This window comes from Solea senegalensis, linkage group LG6 (genome assembly GCF_019176455.1).
Source record: "Solea senegalensis isolate Sse05_10M linkage group LG6, IFAPA_SoseM_1, whole genome shotgun sequence".
Taxonomy (NCBI): Eukaryota; Metazoa; Chordata; class Actinopteri; order Pleuronectiformes; family Soleidae; genus Solea; species Solea senegalensis.
Genome location: NC_058026.1, coordinates 11,151,106 through 11,165,081, shown reverse-complemented (window position 1 = coordinate 11,165,081; position 13,976 = coordinate 11,151,106). Strand labels below are relative to the sequence as shown.

The 13,976-nt window shown below is 40.8% G+C and overlaps 1 protein-coding gene across 3 annotated transcripts in view; it reads left to right on the top strand.

Annotated features, from left to right (window-relative positions):
• The window catches only part of tnrc6c2 (trinucleotide repeat containing adaptor 6C2), a 40,401-nt gene that overhangs the window by 11,372 nt on the left and 15,053 nt on the right, over positions 1–13,976 (top strand). For 2 of the 3 annotated variants that reach the window (XM_044028624.1, XM_044028622.1), the window contains exon 4: positions 7,166–7,522. The exons of the other annotated variant lie outside the window; for it this stretch is intronic. In XM_044028624.1, coding sequence (XP_043884559.1) covers positions 7,166–7,522 — 357 coding nt within the window. The remainder of the gene's footprint in view (positions 1–7,165; positions 7,523–13,976) is intronic. 3 annotated transcript variants of the gene reach the window in all.

Sequence of the window (13,976 nt, the reverse complement as noted above, 5' to 3'; positions counted from 1 at the left end):
ATTCAAGCCATAAGTCCCAATAAATGTTACTGGTAGGAGTAGCAAAGGAAATGTTTAATGTTAGAAAATAGTGAAAACTCTGCAGGGAGAATATGTTCAGAGGAACTGAAGAGACGTACTGTGGGAGGGAAGAGGAAGGAAAGGAGAGGAAGAAGGACAATGTGATCCTGGGAAATGTGAGGCCAGATAGAAGCAAGAATAACAGAAGGAAAGAAAGTAATGAAACAATGAGCACTTAAGTGCCAAAAATGACCATTGGTAGTTGATGACGGTGCTTGTATAGATGAGGTCTAATGACATGGACATTTATTTTATGCTATGTTTAATGGAAGATAAAGAGAAAAGGGTATATAGAATGAGAAACTTATTGTGTGTATGTAGCGAGAACTCATATAAAGAAAGAAAGATAAAGAAAGTGGAAGACGAGGGAGCCTATTTGAGGACTAATCGCTTTGCGAGTCATCAGGTCCTCTGTTTGTTTGCTCACAACGTCCCATCTGCAATATCTTTAACGTGGCATGAACTGGAAGGAGTTGAGTTTTCATCCGTGACACTAAATAATAGAGCTGTGTGTATATATGCAGGAAGGGAGAATATCAGTATGCAGTAGTGATTTTGTGTCTTTCCATCCATATCAGTGAATTCTACCTTCCTCATGCACTCTCAGAAATTCATAGACATATGCATGCATACCACCTCCCCCACACTCAACATCATCTTCTGCTTTTCTCTCTGTGGGCCTCCTTGGTCCCAGGCATTTCAATTTGTTTGTGGTAATTGATCTGGGCCTGGCGCATTCATATGTATGAAAATGAGATAAAGCTTTGGTGCAGTGGAATTAACTTCTCTGCCCCCCATTAGGCATGGAGCTTCACCAAAAGTAGGGTTCCAGGAGGCAGTGTCCCACTGCCCTAACCCATCAGACACACACACACACACACACGCAGCCTGGACCTCTGATACAGAACCCTCCCTCTTGGTCCCTATTACCTCAGAGGGATGCTGATTATTCACTGCCAGCACACATGCAGCTTCATCACAATCACTGCCACCACTGCAATCATAATCAGTCAGCTTGACTACTACACATCCCTACCAGCTTTAGAAAAAAATAACAACAGACGAGTGCATAAAAACTACTTGGATAAAGCTTTAGATTGTATATTCCTAAATGATACAGTCATATTAAAATATATGCATACTTGCACTTCCAGTTACCTGGGGCCTTTCAAACTGTTCTCAGTGAATCAAGTGCTTTCACTGAGGAGATGCTCAGTGAAAGCAGTGTCTGTAAGCATATGCCAGTGTAAACACACCGACATATACAGATATTTTTGGAGTTATGAGAGGTGGCTACACACAGGCACACTAATACCATGCATCATTCTCACGCCATGATAATCAAAAAATATGCAGCCTCCATTTTTGCTGCCTACACACTTTTCATTGCTGGAAAATTGGAAAGGTAATGCCTGTCGCTACCTTGTCCCTCACTTTCCTCCATACCTGCACTGTTTCTTCTGCTTGTTTTATTCAACTCTCAATATGTTTGACCTCAGCAACCACAGCTGAGGAAAAATAAAATACTTTTACACGGCGTAGCTTTATATTTGCCAAAGTGGCGGGAGACTTGCTCAAACACAAGTGTGTCGTTTAATTTTCTATGGGATTCATTCGAAATTTCACATGTTAATAATTGCGTCAACAATCTTAAAACGGAATTGCATGAATTGCAATATAATTAGAAGCTAATTTACTTGAGCATTAGTGCCGCTTTTCACTTATGTTAACCACATTTACAAACACTCAGTGAAATAATAGTGAATAGCTTGTGAGTTATGTCCTGTGGATTTATGACTGCAAAGCATAATTGTTTTTCCTTGTGTTCAGCCTGCAAGCATGTCAAGTGAGGGAGGAGAGTGAGAGATGGAGAGAGAGAGAGAAAGAAAACCAACTTAAACAGTGCCTTTCTCTCTGTTGTTTAATCGCTCATATGCTGCTGACAAGAGAGCATTTGGTGCCTCTTTGCCCTTCCCCCATCATCTTCTCATCTTCCAGCAGTGAGCTGCTGTGTGTCAAATATCAGGCCGATTAACAGGATGTAGCTCGAGTGATATGAATGACAGTTCAGCCTGTGATCTGAGGGCAGCATGGTTTCGTATACAGTATGTGTACTAAAGGGTTTCATAGCCCATATGACTGCATGCGTGTCCATTATTCCTTGGGAAATTGTTCAGTTGCACTTCTACCACAAAAAAGAGATAGTTCCATACACCATTTTTATTTTACCAACAGATTTTAATGCAAGCATTTGCAACATTTTTTTTGTCATAAGTTGATTATAACTAAAAATGTTAGTCATATTATAAAGTCATGCATCTGGGAAATCCACAGTAGTAGTAATCCTTCAAAGGTTAGATATTTTGGGATGCTACCTATCTCACCAATTACACAAAAAGGTACATTTCTACGGATGTCCTCAGGCTCTGACCTCACATCATGTGTAGCATGATTGTATTTAAAGTGTTTTATTCAGACTGAATTGGCCACATAAGAGCTCAAAAAGCCAAATGGGTTTTTCAGGACAACTCTGTCATAATCCAGACCGGCAGGTTTTGGCATAGCAAAGATAAGCAACTGAGACTGTAAAAGAGGAAAAGGGGAGCCTGGCATGGAGAAGGGTGTGAGAGCACTAATTAGAGAGAGATTTAGAGGTTTAAGAGAAGTGGTATAGCAGGAGGTCACTGGAGGCACAGCCACAAGAGGCAAACTGAGGTGTGTTAAGCAACTGCCAGTCTCTATAGAAACATTCCCTTATAGGGGGGGTGAGGGGTGACAAATCTAGCCTTTTATGTTGTGTGTGACTGAGTGAGGGAGGTTTCTGCTTCTCCACGAATACTGACAGATGGGACCTCATCGAGACACACCCACTTGACCCTCCCTTTTGTGTATAAACACATGCATGTTCAATGCATGCGGGTCCTCTGGTTTACCGTGCCAAAACAACTAGGCAACTTGTTTATCAGTGTATGCAATACATTTCAGAACTGAAGAAGCCCCATGAAATTCCATTTGCCCACAGCTAATAATTCTATATGAATCCATTCTCGTTCTTAGCTCTTGTAGGTTTAAAAACGGTATCATTTTATATGGTCTATAGGCCTCTGTGTTGTGGCCTTCTCTCCTGTTGCTGTAAACATGGCTGCATAATAAAGTGACACGGCAGACAATGGACAGAAGAGATGATGGAACCTGCGCTGCCTGGCACTATGCTCAGAGAACCAGTCGCAATTGCTCTTTACAATGACACAAAAGACCTTGCCTCTCACCCATGTTCATGGGTTTTTAAACTCTGTACATCTGATTCCTTTATGCAATTCTCCGTGAGTGGCCTGCTTTTTTCCCTCCATCAGTACTGGCTTGTTCTCTATTCTTAAGCTCTTTCTTTGGCTCTCTCACATTGTGTGTAATTAACCATTTAGTGTGAGGAAGGGCTGTAATTAAAAGTTTGCAAGTTTGCAGAGTGTGCCTCAGTTGGAGGGTTTAATCAAATTTACAGTGCACTTGGTATAAATGCCTCGGTAATTGGTTAGAGGCACCAAGGTCGCGCCCACATAAAAGTCTTGCTACACAACTGTCACTTGAACTACTTTGACTTAAATATTAAGATATTTAACACTGCCAAGATAGCAGAGAGATCATTGTCAGCATTTTGTGTAATTTTGCTATATCCTTTTTCTACTGCTTTTCAGCAGGTTTAATGCTGTTGTTCACAGTTTGTAGTTGAAAATGTTCCTTAAAGGATTTAAGGAAGTGTGTTTTCAGAATACTACAGTTCTTGTCCAAATGTGTGTGTGTGTGTGTATATATATATATATATACAGAATTTTCCCTCTCATCCACACATACTTATACCATTCCCTCTCAAAGGAGCATTAATTCACATTACTTGTTAAATAGAAATCACACCAAAAATCGCTACACATTCTGTGTTTTTCCAAACACAGAATAATGTGAATTGGTCATGGTTTTTGACAATATGGCTTTAGGAAGAAATTAGACATATGCAACATAAGGGGTTTGTAGTATGGATGCACTTGGACTACAAAACAGTCACAGACTGTATGACGCCGGGTATATGTGAGAAATGCAATTGACTATGACCAGGAAAATGTGTTTGTTTGACACAGCAAACTGTTTTGCAATAATTGTGATTTTGTCAGAAAAAGATAGTGTACAAAGTTTGAGGAGATTGAAAGAAAACTCAAGCTCATGTTGAAGTGTGTCATGTGCTTAATAATTTGTGTGTTTGTATGTATGTACACAACCACACCAACATAAATAGTCAGCCAAGACCAAATTCAGCTGTGTTTGTACTTGGCTTTATTAGATTTGAAAAACCTACAATTAAATTTCCTTTGCTAGCAACAAGTATGTGCATGTAATAAGAGTAAATTCTGTACACAGATGTCATTGGGTGTCAGTTCTAGCAGTGAGCTGTATCCAAAACTGCAAACTGCATCCTGGTAGTTCCTTGGTCATTGAACAAATACTAGCTTGACCATAGTTAGTATTTGATGGTAGGATTCCAATAAAACATTTTTAATCTGTTACAATTTGGTAATCTTGCAGCAGGGAACAAGAGAAATATCTAGTAGTGCAGAAAAAAGTTGTTGCAGTTAAACTAGATGAAAGATGTCAAAAATAAAGAAAAGTGAGGTGATGGGGGATTAGAAACTGGGAGATGAAAAGGTAAGGAGACAGAAAGAAGATGGGGGGAATCAACGTGTACAAAGGCAGCATAATATAGCAGAGAACATCAGGCTGAAAGACAGGTAGACAGGAAAAAAGAGAAGAAACTGATATTATGGAGCAACCCACTGAGGGAAAGAGGGGGCTGAGAAGAAGCTCACATGGGCGGGCAGACAGGGGGGACTGAGTGTATTTACCTCCCTGCTGTCTGATTGGTTGAGGCTGAGTCAGGCGGGCTGAGCTGAATTTAATCAGAGATGTGCGTCACCAGCTGCAGTTCCAAGCCATCAGCCCATCAGATAATGCTGAGGGGGGTGTCGTTTTCTCTCTTCCTACCTCCTTCTCCCTTAGTGTATTTGACTACATTCTCTTTGGTGGAATGGGCCAAAAACCCCTGTGAATCTGTATTGTAGTGCGTTTTGGCGTTTTCTATAAACATGCAGAGTGCATATATGACAGTGGAGGATGTCTTTTGATGAAACAAGGGGAGTGGTGTACAGTGTTGTGTTTTGAAATCCTCTCTGTTAATGTAATTTCAAGTTTCCTACTTGTCTCTGCTCTTTCTGTGTGTCAGCAAGAAGGCAGCCATCTGGATTGGCGTTGTGCTCACTGAGAAGGGCTCTGTTTTTAGCCCGAGCTTTCAGAGAGCCTCTTGGCAGGCAAAGTGAATAGCTCTGCACTCTGAATTTACTTTAACCTCCAGTGGGGTAGCATTTGCCTGTGTATGTCACTTAGCGGGTAATTGCCAGCACTGCAGTGCATGACTACCATATGATGTGTAGTTCTAACTCTCAGTCTGGACAGACGGAAGCTTTAATTAACAAATAATTTCTATCTTTCTTTTCCCAATACCAGTATTTACAAAAACGATTCTTTCGTCATTCTCTGTCTCTCTCCCTTGAGTGAAAGACAACAGATATGCAACTTTGAGAAAATAATGATGTCATAGTCCCAACCTCTCTCTTGCACTGGCATTCACTGTCCCCATCTTCGTCTTTGTTGTTGTCGTCCTCTGTAGTCCCCTGTTTTTGGAGATTGTTTGGCAACTACTTTCAATGAAAAGTAACTAAAGTCAGTCTGAAATTACCTGTTTTCACCGACACTATTTTTTACTTGAATTAACAACACAACTCGTGATTGTTTTTCCCTTCTTTTCCCCTGGCTTGGTTTTTTCATTCTGTCACTGTTTTTGTGATTGTATACATTGTAATGTGTACGATCAGCATCACAGCGCCACTAACAGGCCTGGCATAGGTACTAGGGCGTTTTGAATCTTTTTGAGGGTTTTGTGTGGATGGAGACATTCCCTGAAACAATGCCATGTTTACGGGTAAAGTTTTTCAAAAAGACAGATTAAGAGACTGTTTCGTCCTATTTCCATGTGACTATGACCTTAGACTCTAGTCTCACTATTGCTGCACTTTTTGTTTGCTAATAACACCACCTTTCAGGCCAACACTCAATTAGATAGCTAACTGGTCACTGCAGCCACAGGGGAAAAGGTCAAACCAGCAGAGAAAGGTGTGTGAGTTATTGCATCAAGCATGTGTAGGTTACTTTTGGAACAAATTTCAGACTTAACTCCAATTAATTAGAGGGGTAGATGTGTCTCCAATTGGCAAAAGGCAGATTTCTGGGTGGGGGTGGAAGGAAAGGCAAGTCGGTGTAATGTCCTTTGGCTAAATTGTATGTGTGAGTGTGTGCACGTGTCTGTGAGAGAGAAGAGTGTAATGATGAGGAAAGTAGTTTCTTCATGCATTTGTGTGTCTGTGTTCAGTCAGCAGAAAAAATATGACCTTTTCATACTGCGTGTCCGTGGCACTAACATATGTTGAACAACAGGCTGCTTGAGGCGGTCTACTTAAAGGGATAGTCCTGAATAAATTGCAGTGCAGAGAGAAACAGTTTGAATTGCTTGTTTTATTTTTAATGAATACCTGCTGAATACGCTAAAAAAAATATCACCTAAAATATTACCAAAGACTGGAGCATGTCATGTTTGAAGGACTTGTATATTGTAACTTGTAATCTTACAGTACATAACAGACCAGAATATAACTTGCTACAGTAAATTACTGGGGTGGTTACGATCGCCACATGTGCGGCTCATAGTAATTTTGTAACATTAAGCAGTATTTAGCCCACAAAGGATTTTTTAAAACTAGATTAACAGTCTTAATCGCTGTATAGAAGCTGGCATTTCAACATCAGGACTGTTCTTGTCAGTAGCTGTTTAATGTCAGCACTACTTAGCCTAATAATTTCTGTTATGTATTTGCTCATAGTGCGTTAACCCAGACATTAATACCTTGCTACCTGCATGTGTCTTTTTGTTTGTGTGTGTGTGTGTGTGTGTATGTGTATACTTGTGTGCCTGTGTATTCTTGTGTGCCTGTGTATTGTATCCATCCAGTGCCAGAGACTGCTTCCACTAAGCCCAGCCCCGGCCCACCTCAACACCTCCGCCCTGCCAGCCCCACGCTGCCCCTCTCCTCCTCCTCCTCTTTTTCTGGCAATGGCAAGCGCGCCTTCTCCAGTAGCCAACTCCCAACTCAGACTCCCCCTCAGCAGCAGTGCCAGTTGTCTTCTGTCAGTGCTCGCTACCCACCCAGAGAGGTGCCTCCACGCTTCCGCCAGCAGGAGCATAAGCAGCTACTGAAGAGAGGCCAGCCACTGCCTGCAGGAGCCCTCAGTGCTCTGACCCTCTCCTCTTCCTCATCTTACTCCTCTTCTTCTTCTACAAGTACCAGCAGCACTAATCCAAACACAGGTTTGTTTCAGTATATACATTTTTTATTGATTTCTGTTAGATTTTATTTTTTTTATTTTTTTAGACTAGACCTTTTTGGTGGTGGCTGTGTGCACATTATTTTATCTTGAAATACCATTCACTCTTTTTCTTGACATGCAGTTTAAATGCACAAAATGCTAAGCCCTCTGTCGCCTGTGGTTGCATTTTAATGAACTCATCAGTGGCCTCCACTATCACTGATATATAATATGCCTCAAGGTGTATTGCAGATGAGTGCTGTATGTGCATGCAAGTAATATTTTGATAAATGATGGGCACAGGTTATTTACATCGTTTCTACTGCTGCTGCAAGCCAGCTTTGTCTTAGTATTTAATTTTTTCCCCTTTTAACTTCCCTGATTTAATTCAGTATAAAATTCCCAGAATGTGCATCTGCCTGTAATGCAGTATAAGCATCTGCTTAATATGGATACAAAGATGGTGTCACTTCACATCTTCTAACATAACATACACCTTCTTCGAAAGCAGAGATGCAAGGCTTATTTCTGTTGCACACCATGCACTGTTTTGATATTTCATGCTTTGAGCAGGAGCCTGCACGGCCATCTGCTTGTGTCCTTGTCGCTTTTTTTACTTACTTTCTAATGCTTCTCTGTGCGGCTTTTCATTGCTAACTCAACATTTGCTTGGAGAACACCATGCTCTTGGTAAACAAATCGGTAGCAGCTGTGGTGCATGGCTAGCCAGTCAGCAAACTACAGCTCTCTGCATTCAAGAGGCAACTGGTCCTTACATGCTGAATCAAGACAGCATCCAACCAAAGCTGTTGTTTTTGGCAAGTTGTGTCAGGCTTACTTACTTAAATACTAGAACAGGGGGTTGATGGTGTTTGGTGGTTTTAAGGTTTTTCTATTTACTACGCAGTGATAGATATTAGCTTTGACTTAAATAAACGGTATTCAAACATTGGCAACTCATTTGGCTGATAGATATTGTTCTTGTTTAGCAATAAAACACTAGGAACAAACACTGGAGGAAATGGGTGAATGTCATGTAGTGAGAAATGATTATTCTGGACTATAATAATGAATGGGACAGATTACCAAAAGAGAGTACTGGCATCTCGTGAGAAGTGTCTTTAGTCAAATAACAGCACCAATCCTCAAAAAAGTCAAATCAAGAAGTGCCGATACTGCCTACTGGGCACAACCAGCCCACTTCAAACCACTGTATATAAGCCTTTAAATTGAAAATAACATGTTTCTCCCTTTCTCCAAGTTGAGATCTGCAACTTGAGTATACTTAGCCTATAATGTCCTTATTCTTGTCCTAGTTCAGCAGTTGTTGTCATGTTTGGCCTTTGCCTTACACTGGTTTTCCCAGGGGCCCCTCAATACAACACAACCTGTGGCAAAATAGCCATTGGTTTCCACCTCCTTTCTTCTCATTTTTGTCCTCAGGGCCTCCCATCTACAACTACTTCTTTCCTGCCTACTCAGCAAATAGCCTTAAGCCAATGGCGCCGATTCTGTGAAAAATGAATTGTCAGCATTTTTGATTATCGATTAATCGATTTGAGTGATTCTTCTACAAATAACACAAGTTTTCAGATTTTCATCCTCTTAAACATGACTATTTCCCGGTTTCTTTGCTCCGTATAACAAATAAATCATTAAAACTGAATGATTTTGGTTTAAGGACAAAAAAAGACATTCGATAGCATCATCATTTCCACCTATTGACATGGGTGGAAATTACTCGATTAATCAATTAATCTGCATGTGCAAACAGGACCACATGTATGTATAAAGACAAAGTGGTTGGGTAGCAGTAAGAACACTGACCTAGTTGTCCTCTCAGATCTATGTTCCTTGCAGGCCAGCTGGCTCAGTTTGTATGCGTGCATGCAAACACACACACACGGAAAAACAGTACATGTTTATAAGCCAGAACTGCTGCAGTTTGATTTGGAGGATGTCTTAATGTGGTTAAATGTATTTCTTCCAAACAAATTTTAGCTTAACTTTGCACACGTTCGGCTCAGAGTACAAGTAACATTTGTGCAAAGTGTGTTGTATTAATAACCTCCCCAAATGGCTAGTCACACTCACCACCCCACCCCCAGTGTCTGAAAGACAAGGCCTTTTAGTTTCAAGGCCATTCACAACACTCCTACATAACCTTCGCTCTACCCAACCCCGTTTAATTGTCTCACACACCAGACAGAGACCCCCGTCTTTTCTCCCTCCCTCCATTGCACCCACCATCCCCATCTCTCCAGCTGACTGGGGACCATTAAGTTGTCCAGGGCAGCCAGCAGCCGTCCAGACAGGCTTCCGAGTAGCAGGTGCTGGAGTGGGGGTCTCTTAAGACTGTGGGAACTGCAGCCCAACAGCTGTTTGCCAGTCATTCAGACAGAGCATGTAACCAGAAGGCACTCTGCTGGGTGCTGTTAAACACTTAGCCCTTTCATTGGAGCCCTTTTGATGAGCAGGTAAATCAGTTGGGTTTTTGAGTATATCTTGTGTGTGTGGCTTTCTATAAGAAAGTTGTTCTGAGTTAGGCAGAAACTATGGTGTTTTAAAAATGGTGGTAGGCTATGTGGTGTCAAATATTCCATCAAATATTCGTAAGACTACTAGGAAGGTATTGATTGCCCTGTGTGCTCAGGCTGTGACACACACACACACACACTGAGGTTGCAGAGGTTTGAGTGAGAATCCCCCCAGTGGCTTCATTAATCTTGGCTCTGTCAGAGAAACTACAGAAGTCACCATGGTCTCGCTCTCCTACTTTCTCCCCTACCTTTGTAGAGGTAAACAGGCATGAGTGATGAGCTATGTAAACCCTCCTGTGCACATTCCCTCAGTCTCTCTTTTATTTCTTTTTTTAGTCATTGCTTCCATGGAAAACAAGTACATGCCTTCTTGATGTAAGTGGGCGTAAAGCTCCACTTAAAGAGGAATGGAAAGAGACTATTTGGTGACAAAAGGCTACTAAATGTCCCCTACTGCCTCTGGTTCTGGTAATTATGTCATCCCACATTTGGCTCTGTGAAAACAAGATTAGACTGCGGCTCACAATCAGAATAAAGAATCTGTTCATGTTTCTTTCCCACTGTCAAGTGCCTGTCCCTCCCCCAAGACTTTCCCCCATCTCCCCCTACCATCCTGTCCTCCTCCTTATTCATTGACCATGCCTTTCATTTTATGCAAAGGGAAGATATTTAATTCTTGGCTACTTGCCAATTTCTATGATGGCAGCTTGCCTCATTATTGACTCATCCCCTGCTTGTTTCTGCATTTACTCTGGCAAGCTGCATTCACACAGCTTTAGTCTGTAGGTACTGCTATTAAATTTAACTTTTTCTTACCGCATGTATGAGCTGAATGTATGTGCTCATACATGCTCACAAAAAGGTAGCCCATCTTCCTATACGAAGCATTAAGAGCCAATGAAGGCCTCTTTGTTTTATTTTTTTTGACCTTTTTTATTCACCAAGCATTATCAGTCGCTGGCCCTCTAATTGCTACCAGAATGAAAGCAGCATCACATTACTGACACATGACTGCAAGCAGTGGATGGAAATTATAGTTCCCTTTTCTTTGTTTTTCATGTTCGGCCTGCTTTTGTCTCCCTCCCCTGCCAAATCGCTGCTTTGCCAAGAATCAGTAAGACTTTTCTGTTGGAATGTCTGTATAGGCAGTTGAAAGTGGAGAACTTGAGGCATGTTGAGGTGAATGGAAAAAAATCTGTTCCACGTTAGTCCACAATTTCTTTATTTTGACATTTGCCAGGGAAGACACAATAGGCTTATTGCCTATACAGTTAAATGAAATACAGCACAAAAGTATTGAGTTAAATGCTCCTATTGTGGAGTGTATAGTGTTTATTTTGATTTCAACTTTTGCTATTTTACATTTGCTATTGAACACAATTACACAAATAGCTGTACTCAAATAGGTACCCTCTCTCGTCTTTCCCTTTTATGTGTTATAATTTTTTTGTTGAAATATGATTTGTTTATAACATCATAGCAAAGTGCTACTTTCCCGTGCTTTCCAGACTTTGATTAACTCACCATGTAACCTACTTTTATGCTCTTAAGGAAAACAATATGCAAATGAGACAGGGAGAGAGAAAGATGCTCAAAATTTTGCGTGGATTCGTAGCTTCTTGGTCTGATAAAATGGCACACCCCTTGGCTCATAGAGTTAGATTTGTCAGAGCTAGATCAAAACAGACAGAGTATAATCAGTTTACTCTTTGCGTTTAAAAATAAGCCACTGAGAGCTTGTCTTGGTAACCAATGAGATCATCCGTTAGTGGTAACCAATGAGATCATCTGTTAGGGGTTTGTTTCATTTTTACAATTTGACTGTGAAGCTAACAGACAAATTACATTAAACCAACGCTTTATGTGATAGAACTCAAACCCCATTTAGTGTCGCAAGCAAAGATATTCTCATCCTTCACTACTGTGACACCTGGATGTGTTTCTTGAATATCTTCCAAAATAATTAATCAATGTCCAATTAAAGGATTTTCTAAATGAAGGTTCACATATGTGGCTTGTTTGACCAACTCCTAACTTTTGTCCTAAATAATTGGTACTACCATAGTAGCTGTGAATGATAATATTCACTGTGATCTTTTTTTTTATAGTTGTTATTTGTGTGCAACTGATTGCAAATTAACTGCAGATGAGTGCTTGAATGTGTAGACCATCATTCTGACAACCCTGTGTGAAAGAGCTGCTTTGGGAGTGGAGATAAGTGTTTTGAGGTAAAAATTGCATTCACAACCATTCTGTGGCATGTTGCGCAGTATTTTAAAGCTCTGTGTCTGTCTGTATGTCTACCAACCTGAAACAAATGGATTCTGGCTTTTGACCACTGGGTCTTTATCTCACAATGGACAGCTTATATCTTTTATTGAAGTTACAGAAGCTGTATGTAAGGTATGGCAGCCTCAATTACCAAATGAGGCAAATATTTTACCAACTCTTTCTGAAGTTAAAGCCAAGTCAGTCAAGTATACTGCAGTAGTTATTATCTAGCGGGTTTCTAATGCTTGATATTATTTATATGTGAGCTGTATGTGCATATGTGATGTACTGTAGCCATCTTAAAAGCAAGATTATTAAGCACTTTCATTTTCATGACAAAATATTGTTTGCAATATAGTACCTAGCCCTACCATCTTCAAATTTTGCTGAATGTGTGAATGCCACGAAAGTCAGATAAATATCTAGCTTCCGTGTATGCACTGTGGCTGCTTAACACACATGAATTTTACTCTCCTAAAGTTAGTTGATACATTTCTTCCTTCACATACTCAGTTGGCCTGTGTTCTGGTCATTGCTTTTTCAGTCCATTATATGAAGCTGGCTGAGTGGTTAGGATGTTTGCATGCTGGATCAATACCCACCCTGCTCTCAGCCACTACCATTAATAAGATTATTGATTAACTGCCTCCCACTGATTGAATACCCCTTTACAGCATCGACTCAGTCTATTATTAGTTCCCCCTCTGATGGGATGCTTTTGTGCTTAATGAAATTGCTTGTGTGTGATACAATGCTGATTAGATAATTGTTTGAAAAATATGTTTGGTTTTTTTAGCATCAATCTGAATTTGTCAATCATGCTTAGTCTGCATACCAAGTTTGTAGTATACATCTATAGTCACTGGATTGAAATAAAATCTGTACATGCATACAATAAAATGCACATATACACACACGATATATTGTACATTCACAGATGCACACATTGTGCTTGTAGAGAAGCCACTAGATACGCATATTCACACAAGCCTTAAGGAATTGTTCCGTGGTTTCATAGTGCAGTGCAGTTGAAGGAGGAGTATGCCTGGCGGAGCGTAGGGGGGTGATGGATGGGAAGCCATCCTGGTTTTATTCCAATAAACGAGCGGCGTTCCACTTGGGCTTCCCTTCACAGCCCCAGTCAGCACAGCCACGATAGAGATGGATGAGCCTCTCACTGCTGGGTGTTAGTGGAGAGGGAGAGGAATTAAGGGGTGAGGTAATAGGTGGGGGCAGAAAAGGAGAGAGGAGGGAGAGATGGGGGAGGACGCAGGAGGTAATAATAATAATGATAATACTAGAATATGGCTGCGTGCAGCGATATCAAGCCCTTGCATCCATGTGGTCTTGTCCTCCCATCCAAGATTGTTTTTGTAGAGGTCATCCTGATTGACGTTTGCTCTTTGTGTGGAGGTAAAATCAGCTACAGGGACTGTTGATTTTATATTAATTTTGCCATGCACTATCCTGTGACACAACATATGCGAAATATGTTGCATATGCCAAAATGGCTGTTCTATCCAAAATGGCTGCCCTACTGTCAGATTTGGGTCAAGGGTCACATGGACTTTTTTTTTGTTCGGAAACAAGTTGGAAAGAGAGGTTGTAAAGGAAGTTAAATGAAATGTAAAGGTGAAAGAGAGG